The 20,961-nt window shown below is 60.3% G+C and overlaps 2 protein-coding genes and 1 non-coding gene across 4 annotated transcripts in view; all 3 read right to left on the bottom strand.

The window, feature by feature from the left end:
* The window catches only part of MYO15B (myosin XVB), a 31,308-nt gene extending 21,574 nt beyond the window's left edge, over window positions 1-9,734 (bottom strand). Inside the window, exons 1-14 of the mRNA XM_045527039.1 lie at window positions 7,708-9,734; window positions 7,309-7,372; window positions 6,978-7,087; window positions 6,733-6,807; window positions 6,295-6,385; window positions 5,905-6,008; window positions 5,709-5,772; window positions 5,476-5,589; window positions 5,179-5,340; window positions 4,511-4,624; window positions 4,362-4,420; window positions 4,153-4,285; window positions 2,553-2,648; window positions 2,201-2,332 (exon numbers count right to left, since the gene is read on the bottom strand). Coding sequence (XP_045382995.1) covers window positions 2,201-2,332; window positions 2,553-2,648; window positions 4,153-4,285; window positions 4,362-4,420; window positions 4,511-4,624; window positions 5,179-5,340; window positions 5,476-5,589; window positions 5,709-5,772; window positions 5,905-6,008; window positions 6,295-6,385; window positions 6,733-6,807; window positions 6,978-7,087; window positions 7,309-7,372; window positions 7,708-9,725 — 3,336 coding nt within the window. The 5' untranslated portion in view covers window positions 9,726-9,734. The remainder of the gene's footprint in view (window positions 1-2,200; window positions 2,333-2,552; window positions 2,649-4,152; window positions 4,286-4,361; window positions 4,421-4,510; window positions 4,625-5,178; window positions 5,341-5,475; window positions 5,590-5,708; window positions 5,773-5,904; window positions 6,009-6,294; window positions 6,386-6,732; window positions 6,808-6,977; window positions 7,088-7,308; window positions 7,373-7,707) is intronic.
* Window positions 783-889, bottom strand: LOC123621334. The gene has a single exon (XR_006729070.1). It is a non-coding gene; the product is annotated as a U6 spliceosomal RNA (small nuclear RNA).
* Window positions 9,735-16,814: 7,080 nt separating the features above from the next.
* LLGL2 (LLGL scribble cell polarity complex component 2) overlaps window positions 16,815-20,961 on the bottom strand; it is a 36,344-nt gene continuing 32,197 nt past the window's right edge. Inside the window, exons 16-26 of one of the 2 annotated variants that reach the window (XM_045569924.1) lie at window positions 20,786-20,936; window positions 20,192-20,342; window positions 19,548-19,664; window positions 19,270-19,436; window positions 18,643-18,907; window positions 18,294-18,447; window positions 17,966-17,994; window positions 17,711-17,758; window positions 17,506-17,548; window positions 17,355-17,416; window positions 16,815-17,133 (exon numbers count right to left, since the gene is read on the bottom strand). In XM_045569924.1, the coding sequence (XP_045425880.1) occupies window positions 17,126-17,133; window positions 17,355-17,416; window positions 17,506-17,548; window positions 17,711-17,758; window positions 17,966-17,994; window positions 18,294-18,447; window positions 18,643-18,907; window positions 19,270-19,436; window positions 19,548-19,664; window positions 20,192-20,342; window positions 20,786-20,936 (1,195 nt within the window). In that variant the 3' untranslated portion in view covers window positions 16,815-17,125. The remainder of the gene's footprint in view (window positions 17,134-17,354; window positions 17,417-17,505; window positions 17,549-17,710; window positions 17,759-17,965; window positions 17,995-18,293; window positions 18,448-18,642; window positions 18,908-19,269; window positions 19,437-19,547; window positions 19,665-20,191; window positions 20,343-20,785; window positions 20,937-20,961) is intronic. The other variant, XM_045569925.1, reaches the window with a different exon arrangement.

Genomic DNA, 20,961 nt, shown 5'->3' with positions numbered 1-20,961 from the left:
CCAGGCTCAAGCGATCCTCCTGCCTCAGCCTCCCCAGTAGCTAGGACTACAGGTGCATGCCTCCATACCTAGCTAATTTTTTTTTTTTTAGAGATGGGGTCTTGCTATGTTGCCCAGTCTGGTCTTGAACTTTTAGACTCAAGTGATCCTCCTGCTTCAGCCTCCCAAAGTGCTGGGACTATAGGTGTGAGCCACAGTGCCCAGCCTATGTTTCACTATTTTACCTATTTTATCTTTCACCTTTCATTTTCAAACCCTAATTGGGAAAATGGGGGGGGTGGGCAGGGCACAATGGCTCATGCCTGCAATCCCAGCACTCTGGGAGGCCAAGGCAGAAGGATCACTTGAGGTCAGGGGTTTGAGACCAGCCTGAGCAATAGCGAGACCCCATCTCTACTAAAAATAGAAAAAATGAGCCGAGTGTGGTGGCACACACCTGTAGTCCCAGCTACTCGGGAGGCTGAGGCAGGAGGATCTCTTGAGCCCAGGAGTTTGAGGTTGCTGTGAGCTAGGCTGATGCCATGGCACTCTACCCAGGGCGACAGGGTGAGAATCTGTTTTTAAAAAAAAAGGAAAAGAAAAAGAAAAGAAAATTGGGGCGTTGCCTTATATTCAGGGCACATTGTTATACTGAGCTTCTACAGAAACTCCTGCTCCACCTTCTGGCCTCAGCTCCCAGAAGAGGCCCCCGGCCCAGACACGCCCTCACGGCCCCACATACACACCCACAGAGCCCTAAAGGTGTGATCTTATATTTGGCTCTGCATTTCTGGTTTTTTTATTTTTATTTTTTTATTTAGAAATTCAATGGTGTCATCCTTGTGCAGGGGCCATGCTAATCTTCTCTGTATCGTTCCAATTTTAGTATATGTGCTGCCGAAGCAAGCACATGCATTTCTGTTTTTTTTAAATGAACGTTTCTCTCCTGCTACACTGTGGGCTTGAAGGGTAGAGGGGCTGGGTCTATTTTTGTTCACCTTTTATCCTTAGCACGGTCCCTGGCACACACGTGAGTTGGTTCATTCATTCTTTAGTGAACCCTTAACATGCGCTGCAGATAGAGCTCAAACACTGCGGACGGGGGCCCAGCAGCGCTCTTGGAGCATAGCCCGCGCTGTACGCTGCATGGCGTACATGCACAGTCCCTACAAAGCAGGAGCCGGGCGAGGTGGTGCCCGTGCCCGCAGCGCCGGCTACTTGGGAGGCTGGGTTGGAAGGATCACTTAAGCTCAGGAGTCCAAGGTTGTAGTGAGCTACGATCACACCTGTGAACAGCCACTGCACTCCAGCCTGGGCAACATAGTGAGACCCCATCTCAAAGAATAAAGAAATAGGCCAGGCGCAGTGGCTCACGCCTGTAATCCTGGCACTCTGGGAGGCCGAGGCGGGCGGATCACTCGAGGTCAGGAGTTCGAGACCAGCCTGAGCAAGAGCGAGACCCCGTCTCTACTAAAAATAGAAAGAAATTGTATGGACAACTAAAAATATATATAGAAAAAATTAGCCGGGCATGGTGGCTCATGCCTGTAGTCCCAGCTACTCGGGAGGCTGAGGCAGAAGGATCGCTTAAGCCCAGGAGTTTGAGGTTGCTGTGAGCTAGGCTGATGCCATGGCACTCACTCTAGCCCGGGCAACAGAGTGAGACTCTGTCTCAAAAAAAAAAAAAAGAAAGAAAGAAAAGAATAAAGAAATAAACACAAAATAAGCAAAATAAAATAGGAAGTAGGGATGAGGCTGAAGAGCAAGAGGAGCTATTTAAGTCGGGGCGGGTGGGGGGCAGTCAGGAAGTGTTTGTGGAATGGGTGCACCATGGCCTTGAGGTTTGTTCCCTACCGGTCAGAGACTGCAGTGGCATCTGGCCACGATCAGAAGGCACGTGCAAAACCCCTTCATGAGCCCTGTGCAGTCCCCACCACACCGCCCATCAGGCACTGCTGTCCCCCTTCTGCAGCAAGGACATGAGCAACCCCAGAGGCCAGGTGTCTCGATCGAGACCACCCAGAGACAAGGCTTGAACCCAGCACTGGGGGAGCCCAGGCTCTTCCCCTTGGCCTTCCCAGGCTGTGCTGAGGGGCTGCAGGCAGGATCTTTGGACTCTATAATGCTGTTGTCCCCCCAGGAGACTCTGCTGGTTATGGCCTGGCCACGCCGGGCCCCCACTCCTTGTCCCCAAAACTGGAGCCACTGTCTTGGGCCTCACCTGGGACAGCCCTGTCTGGGCATCCAGGATACTCAGGAGGCTGTGGGGCTGGTCTGCCAGGAGGTCCAGGCAGGACACCCTCGGAGGCTGAGGGATGGGCACCCAGGACAGCAGCTCCTGCTGACACTCCTCCTGGGAACAGCCAGCATTTGGTCATTTGCAGAGCCTGTCCACGTCTGTGGGGGCCTCACCGAGCTGGAGCAGGGATGACGCTCCCATCTCGTGGATGAGCAAACTGAGGCGTCTCAGAAGGACTGAGACACGCCACAGCAAGGGGCCTGCAGGGTGGAGCTCTCTGCTCACTACCCTTCTTTGCCCAGGTGGCCTCTGCCCCGTGGTGCTGCTGTCATACCTCCTCCTGGGCCAGCAGCATCCGGCTGCAGAAGAGCTGCAGGCGCTCGCTGGCGAGGTTGTTGCACAGTTGCTCCAGGCCGTTCACCCGCAGTGCCTGGGAGCAGGTGGCAGTGAGGTGGGCACACAGGCCCGTGCCCTTCCCCCCTTCCCCAAGGGGCTACCCCCATTCTGTCCAGGGCGCAGGGAGGAGTGGTGCTAGGGCAGATGCTGCCACCACAGGGTCAAGTCCAAAGGCCCTGGCACAGCATGCGAGTAGCCTCAGCCCTGCCCACCCACACCGCAGGGCAGGCGTCCCTCTAGCCTCCCACGCCCCTCCCCGCTGCTGCAGCACTACTGTGAGCCTCCGGGCCTCTGGTCAGGGCCTTCCTGAGGTCTGCAGGGCACCTCTTCCTGCTACCTAGCTCGCTGGCATCAGATCCCACATCACACGCAGAGTCCAGGCTGCTGCCTCCAAGAAGCTTCCAGCATCCTCTGTGCTGCCTCAGCACTCTGCTAGAGAGCCCGGCAGAGCCCCTGCTTCATCCAGCTTCGTGCCCCCTCCGAGATACACACACACACACACACACACACACACGCACACGCACACGCACACGCACACACCCACACCATGGTCACCACCCTCCCCAGGGAGCAGATCACCAGGGACACGCTGTGCAGAGCAGGACAGAGCAGGGGCAGTGAACAGTGCCTATCCAGGGACCGAGGGCAGGGGCCACCTCCTCTCCTGCCAGCTCCCTCCTGGCTGCCCCGAGGGGCAAGATCTTCTAGAAAGGGGTGCAGAGCTTGAGACAATTCAGAGCGATTTGGGGGACTCTCCCTCTTCTCTCCGCTCTTGGCTTGTGGGAGGGGAGGCTGCAGGTGGGCCCATCCTGGGGCCTCCAGTGCCTTTGGAGCCCCTGTGAGTCCCTGCAAGGCCCAGCAGGACAGGACTCTGCAAAGGCAATGCCAGGACTGGACAGAGCAGAGCAGAATGGCTGCACCTACGGAGCGCACGGCTCTCTGAGGGGCCATCTCCGCTAAGCCTTTGCAATACAGGAGGTGGGTCCTGTTATGATTTCTACTTTACAGATGGGAACGCTAGAGCTCAGAGAGGACGATTAACTTGCCTGAGGTCACACAGCTAGTAAGTGGCAGGACTGCTCCAGAGCCCTGCTCTCACCTGCTGTGCTAAGCAACGCCTCCCAGCAGGAGGACAGTTTGGGATTGGGCTGGTGCTGGGGCTTGCAGGGGACTCCAGCCCCTCCCAGAGGGACCCCAGAGCACTCACAGCCCAGGCTGGCCCAGAGAAGGAGGTGGAGGCCATGCAAAGGAACAAGCAGAGTGGCAGCGACCTCGTGCGGCTGGAGGTGAGTGGAAGCGAGAACCCCAAGGTTCTCTGCCAGCCTCACACCCAAACTGGGCGCTAAACACACAGCAGGGCCCGCACGCCCCGGTGCTCAACCTGCGTCGCCCAGCAGATGTAGAAGCCACGGAAGGCACAGTGCCAGGCAGGCAAGCACCTCACGAGAGCCCCCCAGGGAGAGCTGGAGCAGCAGGGTCCCCAGGAATGCACGAGAAAGGCACCTCCCTCCGTCCTGGGCCCCACCCCAAGTGGTGACCTCAAAACCAAAGGCATCCACGACAGTGACGGTGTCCACGCTGCCTCCCTCCCCAGGGGGTGCCAGCCGTGCGTTGATCCTCGTCAGAAGCCAGTTGAAGAGCCGCGAGTACAGGGCCTTGGCCAGGGCATCCCTGTGGGCACGGGGAGTGAGCCACGTGGAGTGGAGCGCCAGGCCCGGCTCTGGCTCGCTCCCGTCCCCAGGGCCACCTGGCATCGACGGCGCTTTCCACAGGCAGGGATCGCGAGACCTGGCCATAGGGCGTCTCCTGGAGGGCAGAGGAGGCACACGTGGTGCGTCAGGCCTGTGGCCTCAGCGGGGGTCAGCTTGGGCCCCTGCCCAGGAACCCCGGGCTCACCACGATCCTCCGGGTGACAGCCCCCTCCAGGCATTCTGGTGGCACCTGCAGCAGCCGGGCTGCTGTGTGGATCTCGGCCCAGCTGGACACAGCAGCCACCTCCTGGGACTCGTGCTGGACAGAGAAGGGAGGGACAGGGACAGCTCTGCTTGAGCAATGGACACATCCCCCAGGGCAGGAGCAGGGCCTTGCTTTGCCCAGAAAGCTGCCATGTCACCCAAAGGGATGACAGCACACGGGGAGATCTGGGCTGCTATGAGCCCGGCTGTGGGTCTGAGGGCCCTGGGTGCGAGTCCTGACGAGCCCCACTGCCTTGCTGTTAAGGCGGAAACGGTAACCCTTATGTCATGGTGGTGTCCTCGTGAAAGCTAAATTAGAAAACAAATGTAAAGTGATTTACACAATTGGGCACATAATAGCTGCTTGTTTTTAATGCCAGGTGTTCTTCCTAGGGTGGCAGCTTAGTGGCAGAGTCACTGGGAGAGATGCAGACTCTCCAGGCCTCAGTTTTCTCATCTGTACAGTGGGGGCTGCCTGCTTCCCAGGACAGCCAGGGCTTTGTAGTCCCCTATACGCAAACGCTTGGTGCCATCATCATTGCCCTGATTATGCAAAGAAGCCACCCCTGACCCTGTGCCCCACTGGCCCCTGCCCACGGGGGAGCCCACCTCTGAGGATGAGAAGCAGATGTTGCCCAGCTGCAGGATGGTGGCCAGCACGGCCCAGACCGTGGTCAACTCCTCAGGGCACAAGCCCAACACCTGCAGGGCCTTGGTCAAAACTGTGAAGTCCTGGGCATCCTCCTTGCCCTGGAGCCTGCAGGCCTGGCCCTGCGGACACAGCGGGGCTGGGGGCAGGGCCTGGCCACCTCACAGCCTCCCTCTACTCCGCTCCCCCTCAGACCCCAGGGCAGAGACCCTTCTCTGGGCAGGCCCTCTCCCCGGCACCACGAGGGCTGCCCTCACCTGGTTGAGGTAATAGTAGGTCTCTGGTCCCTGCAGGGAGAGCTGCTCCCGCTCCACGGGCTCCAGCCCCGCCAGTAGCTCGTAAAACACATGGAAGCTCCGCTCAGCCTGGGCCTTGGGGAGGAGGACTGGCTTAGGGGCACGCCGGCCTAGGGCTTAGGGGTCTACAGTGGCCCCCTCTGTCTTTCCCACCCTAGGAGCTGGGAAGGGGTGGGCAGCAGGGTGTCCCTTACCTGGAACACTACCCTCGAGGTCTCAAGGAGATAATGTGACACAGAGGCTCCCACGATGACCCCACTGTGGGCACAGGAGACGGGGGGTGCTGTGGGCCCCACCAGGGGCTAGACCCAAGGGCAGCAGCCTCAGGTTCCCAGTAAGGGTCACTGATCATGGGTGCCCCCTGTGCCCAGCCGGACCCCTGTCACTCACTGCTGCAGGCAGAGGCGTAAGATCTGGCCGAAGCGGCTGGCGTTGGCGTTGAAGATGGTCTTGGCGTGGCCAAAGCTGCTGAGTATGCGCAGCGCGTCATCCAGCTGCATGGGGGGGTGGGGGGGACAGCAGCACTATCATCATCAGGTACCCCAGCTGAGGGTACCCCACAGCTGCTGGCTGGGCTGTTCCCCGGGGAGGGGTCGGTTCCATCAGAAGAGGCAATGTCTGGGGCTAACCCCACAAGATGCCAGCGGCCTGAGAATCACTCTCCTCCTGGCCAAAGGACAAAGATGATCCCTCTTGGATCCCAGGGTGGGAAATGGCCAGCTGCCCCCAGAGGGAGACAGGAGGCCAGCTCAGTCCATGAGCCTCCAGCCTGGCCCTCACCTGACACCCTCTGTCCCTCGTCTGCTCCAGGCTGCTTAGGAACTGCACGATCTTTTTGGCGGCTTCTGTCTTCCCTGAGCCGCTGTGCCCACTGCGGGAGGGAGGAGCTAGGGATGGGGGTGGAGGGCGGTAGGGTCTCCAGAAGGGGCATGCAGAACCACTCCACTGAACCTGGGACATAGGATGTGCTACCTGGAAGTGACACCTACCCTGGGGGACACCCCTGGAAATGCAGATAGACCTGGGGCATGGAGACCAAACAGAAAAAATTGCCCAAGATGCCACATTCCAGGGGCACATGTGATGACTTCAGCCAGGAGCATGGCACTAACGAAGTCAAGAGCTGCAGCCCAGCCATGGACCAGACCAGCAGGTTCAAGTACAGACCTCATGCCTCGACCCACCAGCCTTCAGCCGAGCAGGGCAGCCACGACTCACCCCAGGAGAATGCAGGGGTCCTGCCCGGTGCTCTGAGACAGGCTGTAGGCTGATGCCACGACAGCAAAGATGTGCCTGGGGGAGGAGGGCAGGGGGAGATGAGAATGTTGCCAGAGATGGGCACCTGGGGCCCTCTTAGGTGTAGCAGGACATGCCCACGGGCCCCAGGACCTCAGTCATCGGGACACGCTGGGGCCTGGCCACCTGGGAGGTGAGCAGAGACTCAGTGGGGCAAAGGCACATACGGGGTGGTGTTGGGGGCCTTCCTGGGGTGGTAGCTGGCCAGGACCTCAGGTGAGAAGAGAGGCAGGGGCTGGTGGGGGTTCAGAGAGAGCAGGAGGGGCCCCCCAAATGTCTGGGGAAGAAAGCAAAAGCTCTCATCAGAGCGTGGAGGGAGCAGGGGCTCCAAGGCACCCCAGCCCAGCCCTCCAGCCCCCCTGAGCAGGTCCCAGAGAGGGTTCACCACCCAGCTCAGAGAGGAAGAGGAAGGGGAAGCTCCAGGGTTGCTGGGGAACCCTGTGTCCCCAGGGGAAAGGGAATCCCAGCCCACCAGCCCCTCCCTGCAGCCCCCCATACATAGATGCGGCCCAGGTGAAACCTCTTCTTGAGGCACAGCAGCACGGAGCTGTCACACACCAGTCTGTGGGGACAGCAGGGAGGAGGGGGAGGAGTTGCAGGAGGAGGAGGAGGCTGTGGGTTAGCTCTGTCACCAACCTCCCAGAGCCTTAGCCAAACAAGGGGGACTAAGGCTGTTAAGGACAAGCAGGCACTGTCCCAGAAGGAAGCCTTGTGCCGACTGTGCCTGGGGAAATGCACCTGACTCACCCCTCTCCTGCCCCTCCCAGCCGGGCGGCCTCTCCTGGGGCAAAACCCCTTCAAGGACTCAGAGGGGTCTATAGAATCTATAAAGATAGGCAGGGTGGGATGCGAGGAAGCTCGAGCCAGCGATGGCAGATCGGGAAGGGTGCGGCTCACCGCAGCCGGGCCAGGTCCTCAGTGTCCTCCAGGCCATCTCCGAGGCCCCTGCCCTCCACACCGAGGAAAGGCAGCGCCTCCAGGCCGGGGCCGAGGTTCAGCTCCAGGTCCCTCTCCAGCGCCGCCTCGGCCTCGTCCTCGGGCTCCCACCGCTCCCTCAGGGACCCACCCGGTCCCGGCGTCCTCTCCCGCTGCAGGCGGGTCTCCAAGGCGAGTTGGGGCAGCAGCACGACCGTGCCGAGCCCAGGGTCCTCGCGGGGGCCTGAGCCCTGCGCCCAGTGCACCGGGGTCTCAGCCGCCCGGGGCTCCGGCTCCGCTTCACTGCTGGAGCCGCCCTCATCGAGTGGGGGCCCGTCGGGGGCAGTCGGGGCGAGGATCGAGGCGCGGCGGGGCCCGGCCCCCCCTTCGTCACTCGCTCTGCGTCCCTCACTGTCACCCCCGGCCTCTGCACGAGGCCAAACGCGGCCCTCCCCTGGGGGGGCGTCCGCGGACGCTTCTCCAGAGCTCCGACTGCTCGACGCCCTCCCCGCCCTGTGGATCCTGGGGAACACCACCGCGAACTTGGGATCTGGACTCGGGTCCTCCGGGTCGGAAGGGTCGTCGGGGACCGGGCTCTTCGGGGCCTGCGGGGGGCTCGAGCCGCCGCCAGGGGGACCCTTGGGCTGTCCCCCCAGCCCCGCTACGCCCGCCAGGCGCAGCGCTAGGCGGCGCCGCAGTCCCGGCCCGCGGCCCCGCCCCCCGCCCGCCCCCTGCCCCGCGGTGACCTGGGGCTCGAGCCGCAGCCGCAGCCACCGCAGGAGGCCCAGTGCCCTCACCACACGCAGTAGCCGCTCCTTGAGACCGGCGCGGCGGGGACCCGCCGCCTGGGGAGCGGGGCCCGGCGGGGGCCTCGCGCGCAGCCTGCGCACCACCACGAGGGCGGCTGTCGGCGCTGGGTCCCCCGGCTCGTCCTCCCCTGCGGCTTCGCTGTCGCCCGCCGCCACTTGTACCTTCCCCACCACCTTTCCGACCCGGCGGCGCAGAGCCCGGGCCGTCGAGGCCTCGGCTGTTTCAGGGTCAACGTCCCGCTGCGCTCCTGTGTCACCCGCGTCCCAGGCCTGCCCGGTGTCCCGAGGAGCCCGCGCGTCCCCACTGCCCTCGGGAGGCCTGGGGGCCGTGGCTTTTCCGCCAGGCTCGGCCTTTTGGGGCTCAGGGGCCCGGCTCAGGGTTCCTGGGGCTGCACATGGGCGCAGTCTAGGCCCGGCCCCCCGGTGACTCGAGTCCGTGTCTGTCCCGGAATCCGCACTCGGTCTCTGGGGCCCTGTCCCCGACGACCTGTCCGGGGCCCAGGGCTCAGCCAGGGGCTCGTCGCTGCTCAGGCCGTCGGTGCCCGGGAGCTCGCATGGCTCTGGCGCTGAGTCCGGCCCCGCGTTGGTCCGTTCCGAGCCCGTGTCCTTTGGCTCCGGCTGGGGCCGCAGTTCCGGGGCCTCGCCGTTCTGGCCGCTGCTCTCCTGGACCTCCAGGGCTTCGCTGTCCGGGCGGGATCTGCCTCTGTCGCCGCCCGACGTGTCCCCATCGAGACTCTGGGTCGCTTGCTGGCCCCGCCGAGCCGAGGGTCCCCGCCCTTTTCCTCTCTTCCTGCGGCGGCCGTGCTCGCCCGTCCGCCCCTCTTCTTGGGGGAGGCTCCCCTGCTCCAGGCGCCCCCCACAGCTGTCCCCAGGTTCATGGCTCTCCTTGGACCCCAGTCCCTGCCGCGCGCTGCCTTCCCTCTCCTGGGCCTCCGGTGGCCACTCAGCCCTCGGCCATCTGCTCCGGCTGTCCCTCCTTGCGATGGGCTTCATGCGGCCCCCATTGGTCCCCTGGCCCCCGGCGGTGGCGGGCTGCGTGGCCTGTGTCACCCCGCGGGCCTTGTCGTGGCCGGGCCGGCGTTCCCGGCTGGGCTCGCCATCAGTGCTGGCAGACCCGGACTCCTGCTCCCCCGAGGCCGGCGTCCCGGCCCTCGCTGTGCGCGGGGGCGCTTTCCCCTTGTTCCGGCCCATGACCGGCCCAGAGAAGTTTGCCTTCCTGACGCCCGGTCCTCTCCTCTTCCCGGGGATCTGGCTGCCCGCCGGTGCCCTCGGCCTCCTGTGCAGCGCGCCACCCGGGCTCTGCTCTGGCGCGGGCTACAGGCTCAGTTTCCCCTGCACCCCCGGGGCTCCCGCCTTACGCACAGCATCAATAATGCAGGAGGCAGCGGGTCCTGACCCACTCGGCCAACAATGGAGCGGAGGCCCCCCAGGAAACAGGAGACGCTGCGGCTGCGGAGAAAGGCCCGGGACAGGGCAGCCTTGCTGCCTGGGAGTCGCTGCCAGCCAGGCCAGCCTGGCACCGCGCCACACTGAGGGGGCCGCGCTCTGCTCCCACCCTGATGTTTGCCCAGCGAGAGGGCAGAGCGAGCCTGTCTGGGACTGTTCCATCAACCTGGGGGTCCAGGAGGCCGAGACTCCGCCCGCCCCGGCACACAGCAGCGCTCCATGAATTTTGTTAGTTCTTCTTTTTAATTTTTAAATGTAATTTACTGGAAAACACATAAAACATAAATGGATACCTTGAACTGGTGTAAAACAAATGCCTGTGTACCCCCCTGGAGTCCTGGAATAGAACCAAACCCCATAAATCCCCAATTGCCCAATGCATGTGCTTTTAAAATATCTTTTGAACAGGTAATACATTCACACAATTCAAAATTCACAAAGAAAAAGTCTCCCATTCCTGAGTGTCAGCTGCTCAGTTTTCCCTGAGGCTACCCCCTTTCTGTATTTCCTTCCGGAGCTATCCATGCAGAGAAAAGCAAATATTGTTTTATTTTTCTCTTTAGCACAAATGGAAGCTTATTTGCTCAGGCATCTTCCCCCCTTCCCAACTTGGTGATTTAAGTTTATTATTATTTTTTTTGAGGGGCAGTCTCCCTCTGTTGCCCAGGCTGGAAGGCAGTGGCATGGTCGCAGCTCACTGTAGCCTCGATAATAATAGAATAATAATACAGCAAAGAGCGCCCTTTTTTCCCTTACACTGGAGCTCCGGTGCTCTTCCTCCTCCCTCATTGTATTCCAGCAAATGAAGGCACCATACTTCAACCAATTCCACACTGATAAGTTTTTACATCCAAAGTGGATGCTGCCTTCATCTCATCTCTTGCTTAGATTACAAACAGTAGCATATTTCACCTGTGTCCAAGTAGAATCAATCCTAGAAGTAGACTTGCTGAACCACAGGGCACGTGCATTTGTAATTTTGAGATGTCCAAGTTCATCTCCATGAGGATTGTTCCAGTTTACGCTCCCACCAATGACATAGGAGACAGCCGTTCCCACAGAGCATTCACGCACGGTGTTACCCAACATTTTCGACACTTTGAAACATGCCAAATGAAATCTTGGTGCCTTGTTAGGTTCATTTCTCTGTGAAAATAAGCAGTTTCCCCCTCTTAGAACCACTGTGTTTCCTTTTCTGAGACCTGTCTTTTCTCATCCCTCACCCGTCTTTCTGCTGGATGCGAGCGGGGCTGCTCCTCGGTGGTTAGACGGTGGTTAAACCCAGGCGGGACGTGGGAGGCCACCTGAGGGCCCCCAGATCGAGGCAGCTGTTGCTGGGCATCCTCAGGGGCACCAAGATGGAGCCAGATGAGCTGTCCCACCAGGACCTGTGACCTGCTCCATAGGGACTCGTGTGCCCCACCCCCCATTGACAATTTTGCTCTGGTCTGTCCTCCCTGGCAGCACCACCCAGCACAGAGCAGGGGAGGGAACATTCCAGATTGCAGCGCTTTCCCTCAGAATGCTGACCCGTCCACCGCGCCTGCCTCGCACCCATCTCTCTGCACACCTGCTAGAACCAGCCTTGGAGCTGGGCACAGCTGCTGCCCGCACCCACAGTCCCCCACGTCCCCCAGGAGGGCCACTCAGCCCAGAGGACTGGTTTGAGAGTGACTCTGCTCTCAAGGAGGCAGCCTTTTGGGGAGACAGTGGCTGTCAGAAAGGCCAGGAGCTCACGGGTAGCAGCCTGGAGCTGTACCCCTGCCACCACCCCGACAGGTGGAGAGCAATGATGTCAGAGGGCTCTTTTCTCCTGCAAAAAGCAGGACATGGGTGAGGGATTCACACAGTGGACAGCACAGTGTTGAGAACCGTCCATGATCACCTGTAACGTGGACAACCTTGCAAACGTAGGGGCGAGTGAAAGCAGCCCGGCAGAATGAGCAGCCGCCGCGTGATTCCATTTCTGTAAAGTGCAAAAACAGGCAAACTGGTTTACAGAGTGATGCCCCCAGGGCTGATGACTAGGAGGGGACACGAGGGAACCTCTGGGATGTGGGTGATGCTTTTTGTTCAGTTTGTGGGGATTCGTGGAGTTGCACCTAGGACGTGTGCACTATTGGCTTGTATTTTATAAAGATAGCACAGAGAGGCTGTAATCCCAGCACTTTGGGAGGCCGAGGCAGGAGGGTCGATTGAGCCCAGGAGTTCAAGACCAGCCTGAGCAACAAAGCAAGACCCCGTCTCTACAAAAAAACCAAGAAAATAGAAAAATTAGCAGGGCACGGTGCTGCGCACCTATAGTCCCAGCTATTCCAGAGGCTGAAGCAGGAGGATCGCTTGAGCCCAGGAGTTTGAGGTTGTAGGGAGCCGTGATGACACCACTGTACTTCAGCCCAAGTGATAGAGCGAGACCCTGTCTCAAAAAAAAAAAAAAAAGATAAAAAGCTCACTGTTTTGCCCTGGATAAACAACAATAATAATAGCAAATAGCTAGCACTTCAGGGCTTATGCTGTGCCAGGCACTGTTCTAAAAGCTTTACTATGGATTCATCTAGTCCTTGAAAGCACCTAAGAAGTAGGTGCTATGAGGATGCCCATTTTGTGGATGATACCACTGAGGCACAGCTAGTGAGTGTCAGAGCTGGGGATGCCAACCCAGGCAGTCTGACTCCAAAGGCCCAGCTGGAGAATGGGTGTAAGGAGTGTCAAAAGACAAAATTACAACAAAGTTAGTTAAAAGATCTTCATTGCATTGGGGGAGGGGAGCGTAAAAAAAAAAATAGATCTTCATTGCCTTTTACTTGTGATTCCAGAATTGGGAAACACCTCATTCTATAAAACAGATTAATGTTTAAGCCAGGCGAAGGGGGCACACCTATAGTCCCAGCAACTCAGGGGCCTGAGGCCGGAGAATTGCTTGAGCTCAGGAATTCGAGACCAGCCTGGATAATGTAGTGAGACCCTGTCTCAAAAGAAAAGATTAATGTTCAGATGAGCTGAGTAGAGGAGTAGGCTTTATAGATAGAAAAGGCTGAAGAAAGCAGAGAACAAAAAGCAGATTGGTTGTTTCAAAATGACTTTCCTTGCAAAGGTTAGAACAGAGGGGAACCTTCTTATCATGCCGGCTAAAACTGGCCTGTTTGGGAGTCTATCATGTCTTTCTCTCTCCCGTTTTCTCGGAAGGTCAGATTAAACAACTTGGTTTCAGCATGGCTGCATGAAGCTTCAGCAAGAGAGACTCCATCCTGGTCTGGTATGTTGGGCCTGGTGCGGGAGCTCAGTCCAAACCAATGGCCTCCTACCGACCGTGTGCAACAGGAGCTCACACCACTGCAAACTGAGCTCTGGTTCCTCGGTGGCTCCATTACAATGTGTCCTGTGAGCTCAGGACAAGCTCGCCAGCTCTGTGCTCCTGTCCAAGGCTCCTGCCTCCTTGGGCGCCCTCCTCTCCTCACTGTCAACCCAGGCCAGGGCTGTATCTCACCCAGCTGGGTGGGCGTGGCAAGCTTCTTACCCTCTGAGCCCCCGTTCCCTTCCCAGGCATCATTTCACTTAGACCCTAGGAAGGGGCTATGATCCCACTCTGCAGATAAGGAGATGGCTCAGAGAGCTGAAGTAGCTAAAGGACACATAGCCAGTAAATGAGGAATTGGGGACCAAGCCCAGGTCCCTTGACCCTTAGTACCCACTATGCTGTTGAACACACACTGAACCCACAGTGCTTCTGCTGAGAATCAGCTTTGGAACCAGACAGCCTTGGTCCCCCTTCCCGCTGCAGTACTCCACCTCCTGGCAGTGTGACCTTGAAAACCTTCAGAGAACCACCAGGCTAATCTGGACACCAGGGGAGAAGGGCCATCCCCAAGCCTACTTCCCATTCACTTCCTCTGCCTGCTTCGCTCCGGAGTATCGTGAACACCTCCCTTGGGCTGTGTGCCAAGCCTCTGCCCCTCTCCTGGCCTCACCACCGTCCACAGTAACTTTCACCTCCTTTGGGTGGGTGTTCACTAGGAGCCAAGTGCTGTCTGACTTTACAGCTCTCATTTAATCCTTACAACCCTCTGAGGAAGGCCCTAATATTATGCTCATTTTACAGATAAGGAAACGAAGGCCCAGGAGCAAGGTCATCTACCTGAGGTCACACAGTCAGCCACAGGAAATGCCAGGGCTCAAGGGCTGGATCTGCCTGACTTCAAAGTCTAAATGAACACTAAGTCTCCCACCTCTTCAGATGCCAAGACCCTCATGTCTAAATCTCCAGAGCACGGATCCAGTCGCCTGTTGTCCATCTCCAGGGCCCCCGGAGTCAGCACGAACCCCTCCCGCTCACTCACCTCTTCCCATGTGGCAGCTGTCCTTGTCAACCCAGCCCATCCATGCCTCTGTCCCACTGCCACCATCACCTCTCCCCTGGACTGCTGCAAGGACCTCCAACTCCTCTCCCTGTGCCAGCCCAGCTTCCTCCAATTCACTTTCTAAAGAAGAGGATGCCAAGCCCTTCCATTTGTGCACACCCATCAATAAAAAGTGTTCATCTCACACTCCCCATATGGGAATGGTTTCTTAGAACTGAAATATGCAAAGCGCTGTCATTAGCTAACACTTCAAAGCATAGCATACTTAAAGCAAAGCTCATTCTTAAGGAGTATGGAAGTAAATCCACTTTTAAAGAGTCTTCCCGATGTTTTCAGGGGCATATGTGGTTTGACTTCTTGTTCAATTTCATCAGCCAGACCATTGCTGTGGCCACGCGTTCCTCTGAGCCACGGAGCGCTGGCTCCACCACTTTCCCCTGACTCGCTGGCGCTTGCGTCATCACCTTTATCTTCAATCCTTGGTCACTTGGCAGGAAACGTCATGTTACTTGTCCATTTGTGTGTTAGTTTAGTTAAATGGATAAAACAAGCTGTACATCACCTTAAATTCACAAACACCCACACAAGGCTGAGCGTGGTGGCTTGCACCTGTAATCCTAGCTCTTAGGGAGGCCGAGGTGAGAGGATCGCTTGAGGTCACAATTTCAAGACCAGCCTAAGCAAGAGTGAGACCCCGTCTCTACAAAAAACAGAAAAATTAGCCGGGCATGGTGGCGCATGCCCTGTGTTCCCAGCTACTCAGGAGGCTGAGGCAGGAGGATCGCTTGAGCCCAGGAGTTTGAGGTTGCTGTGAGCAATGATGATGCCACTACACTCTAGCCAGGGTGAGAGTGAGACTCTGTTTTTAAAAAAAACAAAAACCAAAAAACCCACAGAAGCCTCCATATGCTAGGGTGGGGAATCCAGCTCTCCGGGGTGTGATGTTCCCTCCAACCCTTGGACAAGACCTACTGGTACGCAACTCCCTGACCTACAGACCGAGGACCCCAGCATCAACCCAAAGTATAGACAGTAAAGCTTAATTTCTTTTACGATAAGAAATAAAGACAGCCTGTGCATAGAATTCTAACAAGTTCTTCCTGTCCCAGACCGGGGTCATGTGGCACCCCATCAGTAACTCATGGACTCCTGTGAACCTCACAATAGGGCAGGACTCTTGTCGTGCCTGTTTTGCAGAAGAAAGTGACTCCAGAAGTGGTAAGTAATTCACCCGATGCACCGAGCGGACCTTGGCCAGGGTTTGAACTACAGTGATCTCCAGGACAAATCTCGGCAGAGCCCTTCCCTGCTTAAAACTCTTCAGATGCTTCTGCTGCCTCAGGATAAAGCCCAGACTCCTGCAGGCAACTTACCGGGCGTCCCCCGACCTCTGTGGCTCCGCTTCTGTCTGCCCAGCGTCCCTGCCCACATCCTCCCGGCACAGCATTCCTCTTCTCTTCGGGACCGCTCCTCCGCACTCCTCATGGTTTGCGGGTGCCCACCTCAGAAGCCCCTCTGCGCCCTCCCAAGGAGCAACAGGGGTTGGGCAAGGGGCCTACGTCCCCAAACCGGGAGACCCTTCAGCTGGCTGTGCTGGCCCAGAGGGTGGGCAAGGGCCCGGTGCGTCCGCCCCAGCACCCGGCGCTCGTCTCCTGCCGACGGGCCCTTCTCCCTCAGGCAGGGCAGCCCCGGCGGCCCCAGTCTGGCCTCCCACCAGCCACCCCCAGCTCCCCGCTGCTTCTCTCAGCCAGCCGCCAAGTTCCCCGCCCGCTGCTGGTCCCTCTGTCCTCCACCCACAACAGTCTGCCGCCCGCCACGCCCTCTGCCCAGCCAATTCCAGGCCCTCTCGGGGCACAGCATGTCACCTCGCAGGAGCACTTCTCACAGGCGCCCTCATCCGACACTCCCTGCGCTGGTAAGGACCGTGAGCCCCACGAGGGCAGGGACTGTTATATGTCTTGGACACCTAAGACCCCAAGCGCCTGGCATTAATAGGTTCTCAAAGACAGGTCAATAAAGATGAGCCCAGTCCGAGCAAAACCTCTGGCTCCTAAAGCCCCTCCCAGCCGCCTGAGCCCCCCACTAAGGGGATGGGGGGAGGCCTCTCATCTCCAGGCACCGCTTCCACCTCAGCGGCACCCCATGGTCCCCCTGATGTCCAGAAAAAGCCACCAGGTTTGAGATGTTGTGGGTGTCTTCCCCTCCTGACAGCAGGGAAAAGCCAGCCAGGGGTGTCACGGACCCAGGGACAGACTCCAGATGGTTCACACCTGACATTTGTTCCCAGAGAACGCGCAGGGGTGCTCAGACACGCCCAAGCTCGGTTTGCTCTGATTCAAACAGCTTAAACGGGTTCTCCTGGCCACCAGCCTGGGCCAGAGGCCAGACTCCAGCGGGAAAGGCAAGGTCGCGGCCAAGGCTTTGCATTTACAGGGAAAATGTCTGTGCAGTTGAAACAGCAGGTGGACGAGCCCAATGAAGAGGTAATAGGTGTTTATTAAAAACTTTATCACCCAGAGGCAGTTCAATTTTATAATTTAAAACCCAGCCCACTACAAAAAGGGGGGATGGGAGGAATAAAAACTGTGCAACATTGACCCAGGGACTGAGGCCCCACAGGGGCAGCCCCAGGGGCCGGGACCTCCCCCCGCCCGAGGCCAGCAGCAGCTGCAGGGTGGAACCCGGGGCGCCCCCAGCCCCTGGCCCAGCCCAGTGCATGGGCCTCTCCAGCCGAGGAAGGGCCCTCAGTAGTGTGTGCTCTTCACGCAGCCTGGACGCCTGTCCTGCTCACTCTGCTGTAGAAGGACATGGAGGGACAGCAGCTTAGGGTGGCCCTGGACAGGACGGGACACCTCAGCTGCCCACTCTGAGCCCAGACCCGGCGGTTTCCAGGACACCTGGAGCATGTGTCAGGGCTGGGATGGACCCAGAGGCCTGCAGGGCCGGGGGCTCTTCCTCCTCTCCCTCCTGGGAAGCACGTCCCCCCGCAGCAGTGTCCAAGTGCCAGCGGCCCTACCTCCCCCATTGCTGAGGCTGTATGCCACGGCCACTCGATGCGAACGCCAGTTGCCATAGCTCCTGCATCAGCAGAGACAGGGAGTCACCATCCACGGGGCCCCTGGCTCTCAGTGTTCTCGACACCTCTCCCAGCCCGGGCAGTGACTCACCCTCGGTCTCCCTCCAGCGTGCTCTGCACTTCCTTCAGGACTCCTGCAGGCCGGGGGTGGGGAACAGAGGCCCGCTGAGGCCGGCCAGCCAGCAGCCCTTCTCCCCTTTTACCATGGGGCGCTAGACAGGCCCGTTGCATCCTGGCCCTCCAAGCCTCCCCCACCCCTCCCTCGTGCCGACCCTACCAACTCCAGCCCGACTCACGCTCGTCGTTGAGCAGAGCGTGCTCCATCACCAGGCCCGGCTTCTTCTCTGGAAGGTAGAGGCCAGGTCAGGCGAGCCCCGCCCTGGGCCCTCCTCTGCCCGGCTCTCCCCTTACCGAGGTGGGGGTGCTGGGAGCCCCGAGCCCAGGGCTGGAAGGAATGCTGTTTCTACTCCCAGCCCCGACAGTACCTGCTCAGCTGTGGGCGCCCTTCCCTCCTGCCCAGCCCCAGGTGTGGCCCAGGAGCCCCATCTTACCCTCTCCGTCACTCTGGCTCCCTGAGTTCCTGTGGGGGAGAGAGCGTGAGGACAGGGCCCCGGGGCTCCCTGCCCTGGCTCTGGAAGCCCCGTTCCCATGGAGAATAAGTGAAGGTCAGCTGGCCTGCACACCCAAGCAGGGGGAGCCTGGTGGGTAAACCGAGCCCTGCCCTGGACTGGCAGCTTGCACGGGAGGGAGGGGACCAGGAAAAGGCACAGAGAGCCTGGGGCGGGGGCAGTAGGGCTCTGGCCCCAGTGGTGGGAGCTCAGGCATCTCAGGGAAGCAGCAGGGGGAGAGGCTGGGGAGGCCTCTGGCCCTCCCACCCACCTGGCCGGGGCCGAGGCCTTCCCGGGGCCTGCCCCATTGCCAGGCCGGCTGTGGTTCTTGGTTTCTGCCAAATCCACCAGACACCGGGGCTCAACCAGCCACTTGGTGGAGAGAGAGAAGCGCTCGAACTCAGAGGGGGAGATCAGGTAGAAACCTGGGGGGAGGAGGAAAGGCAGGTGAGGCCCGACTGGGACTCCTGGGCCCTGGAGCTGCCAAGGCGGGAGTAAGGCCTGGGGCCTCCCTGACAGTTCCCACCCGAGGCCAACCCAGCCTCGCCACGGCTGCAGCGTCCCTGCCCACGCTTGGCAGCGCCCGGGGCCCCGCACCTGCCCCAGCCCTGCTCGCACACCTTGGCCATATTTGGTGAAGACGCAGGAGGCGATGCCACTGACGTCCTCCCGGCGGATGCAGCTGTAGCGCACCTGGGGCTTGAGCAGGGGCAGTGAGACCACTTGGATGTCCCCCAGGTTGGTAAGGACCGCCAGGTGGTACTCGCCATAATCCTCGGCTCGACGGCTGCCGAAGTGGGCCACGCCGACCCGCCGCACCCGCGAGCCCTCCAGGGCCGTCAGCTTCAGCTTCAGCTTGGCACTCACCTTGGGCAGCGTGAACACCTGGGGGCGCGGGGTGACTGGTCATGCCCGCGGCCAGAGCACAGTTCTGCCGCTGCTGACGCCTCCCAGCGTCCTAGCTAACCCTGCTAGGGCTCAGTGCTCCCCCAGCTCTCGGACTGGGAGGATGCCGAGGTCACTGACTGCCATGTCTGGGTTTTGTCCCTTCCACAGACATAGGTCCTGCCTCAGTCCCTGGGGCGCAGGGACCCAAGACCTCTCCCCTTCCTTCCGGTGCCTCTGCAGCCCCTCAGACACAACTTCACACAAGCCCCCGAGTCCCAGCCATCACATGTGTGCCCAGGTCCTGAGGCCCCTGGATGTCCCAGGGATTTCCAGGGACCCTGCCGCCGCCCTTGTGGCACCTTGAACTGTTCCTCTGACACGACGAGCAGCTGGTGGCTTCCCTGCATATCTGGGCTCTTTGACAGGTCATGGGCCACTTCCAGGGGCTCGGGAAGGGGTACGCTGTGTCCGTCGAGCACGAGGATGCCCACGACGGGCGCCCGGTGCATCAGCTGGATCTCCTTGGCTGCAGGAAGGAGGCAGGCGGCAGGGCTGTGGGGGGGCAGCAAGGCCGGGGCCACACCCGCCCAGGCCCGGGCAGCCTGGGTGCCCCCTGCCCTCCCCGCCCAGCACTCACCCTGTTCCGCCCGCACGGGCTCATCCATCCTCCGCTCAGCCGGGGGCACGCGCAGGGAGAAGGCGTAGACGGTGCCCCCGTTGGTGCCAGCCCACAGCGAGGGGCAGTGTCGGGAGCCTGCAAAGCAGCAAAGGTCTGGGAGTCGGGCAGAGCCGGGCAGTTGGACCCCACGTCCCTGGTTTCCCTCCTGAGAAAGGTCAGGAAGGTGCTCTGACAGCCACACGGGCTGGTATACACACAATCCCACCCAGGACAGCCCGGCCCTGGCTGTGAAACGGCAGCGGAGAGCCCACCCGGTGGGGGAAAGCCAGCCGGGAAGCAGATGCTCCCACACGCCCACTGGGGACCAGCAGGCACCGTGTCACCCCCATCCGCAGTCACTCTAGGGGGAAGAACTCACTTTATAGAGGGAGAAACTGAGGCCCAGAAAGGTTAAGTGGCTTGTGCAAGGCCATGCTTCTAGAGAGGGGTGGCGCCCGGACGTGGGGCCAGGGCAGGCTGACTCCGAGGCCCGGGGCGGGGGGGCGGCGGGGAGGAGGCCGGCGGGGGCTGTGGGCTGCCCCTGCTCACAGGGCGAACCCCTCTCAGCTCCCACCAGGCAGGAGTCTCAGCCATGTCCCCCCCCTCCTAGGCCGGCCACTCACTGTCCCTCAGGTAGGTGTCAGCGAAGTAGAGGGTCCGGACGAAGCCCGTGAAGGAGTCCTCTGCCGAGCGGGCCTCGATCCTGCGCTGCACGGGCGCCAGCTCCATGTTCTGCAGGCCTGCCCGCTCCGCCTTGGCGCTCCCCTCCTGCACCTGCAGCGGGTCGGCTGGCCTGAGGGCTGGCTCTGGCCCCACCTCCCCAGCGGCTGTGGTCGGCTCAATGCCGATCCTTCCGGGGAAAGGCTGGCCGCAGCCATGACAACCACCTGTCTGGCCTGTGTCCAGGGGACCCTGTCTAAGGGGGAGGTGTCCCGAGGGGAGCCTGCCTGGCCTCCCAGCACAGTGGAGGGAGAAAGGGGCAGAACAAGAAAGTCACTGGTGTTTCCTGGGACTGACCTCTCAGGTAAGTACTACAATTACTGCCTTTTACACTTGGGGACGCTGAGGCACAGAGAAGCAGTGTGACCTATCTCAGGTCACACACGGCGAACCTATGTGGCCCGGACCCAGGGCCTTGCTGGTGGCACAGCAGGCCCAGGGAGGCTGCTGTGGACTCGGTGCTGGTGGCTCCGAGCTGGGCTGGGCTCCGGCCTCACCTCTCCTGGGGGGCCCGCGGGCCGCCGCTTCCGGCTGGACACCCTGCTGCGGCGCATTCGGCGGAACGACTGGCGCAGAGACTTCTTGAGGGACTTTACCCGGGACAGCGGGCCCTCCAAGGCTAGCTGGTCGCTGGGGTGCAGCGTGCACCTGGAGGGGGAACGTCGGGCCGTCA

This window comes from Lemur catta, chromosome 15, assembly GCF_020740605.2.
Source record: "Lemur catta isolate mLemCat1 chromosome 15, mLemCat1.pri, whole genome shotgun sequence".
NCBI lineage: Eukaryota > Metazoa > Chordata > Mammalia > Primates > Lemuridae > Lemur > Lemur catta.
The sequence above is the reverse complement of the archived record's forward strand: the minus strand, read 5'-3'. Positions and strand labels throughout refer to the sequence as shown.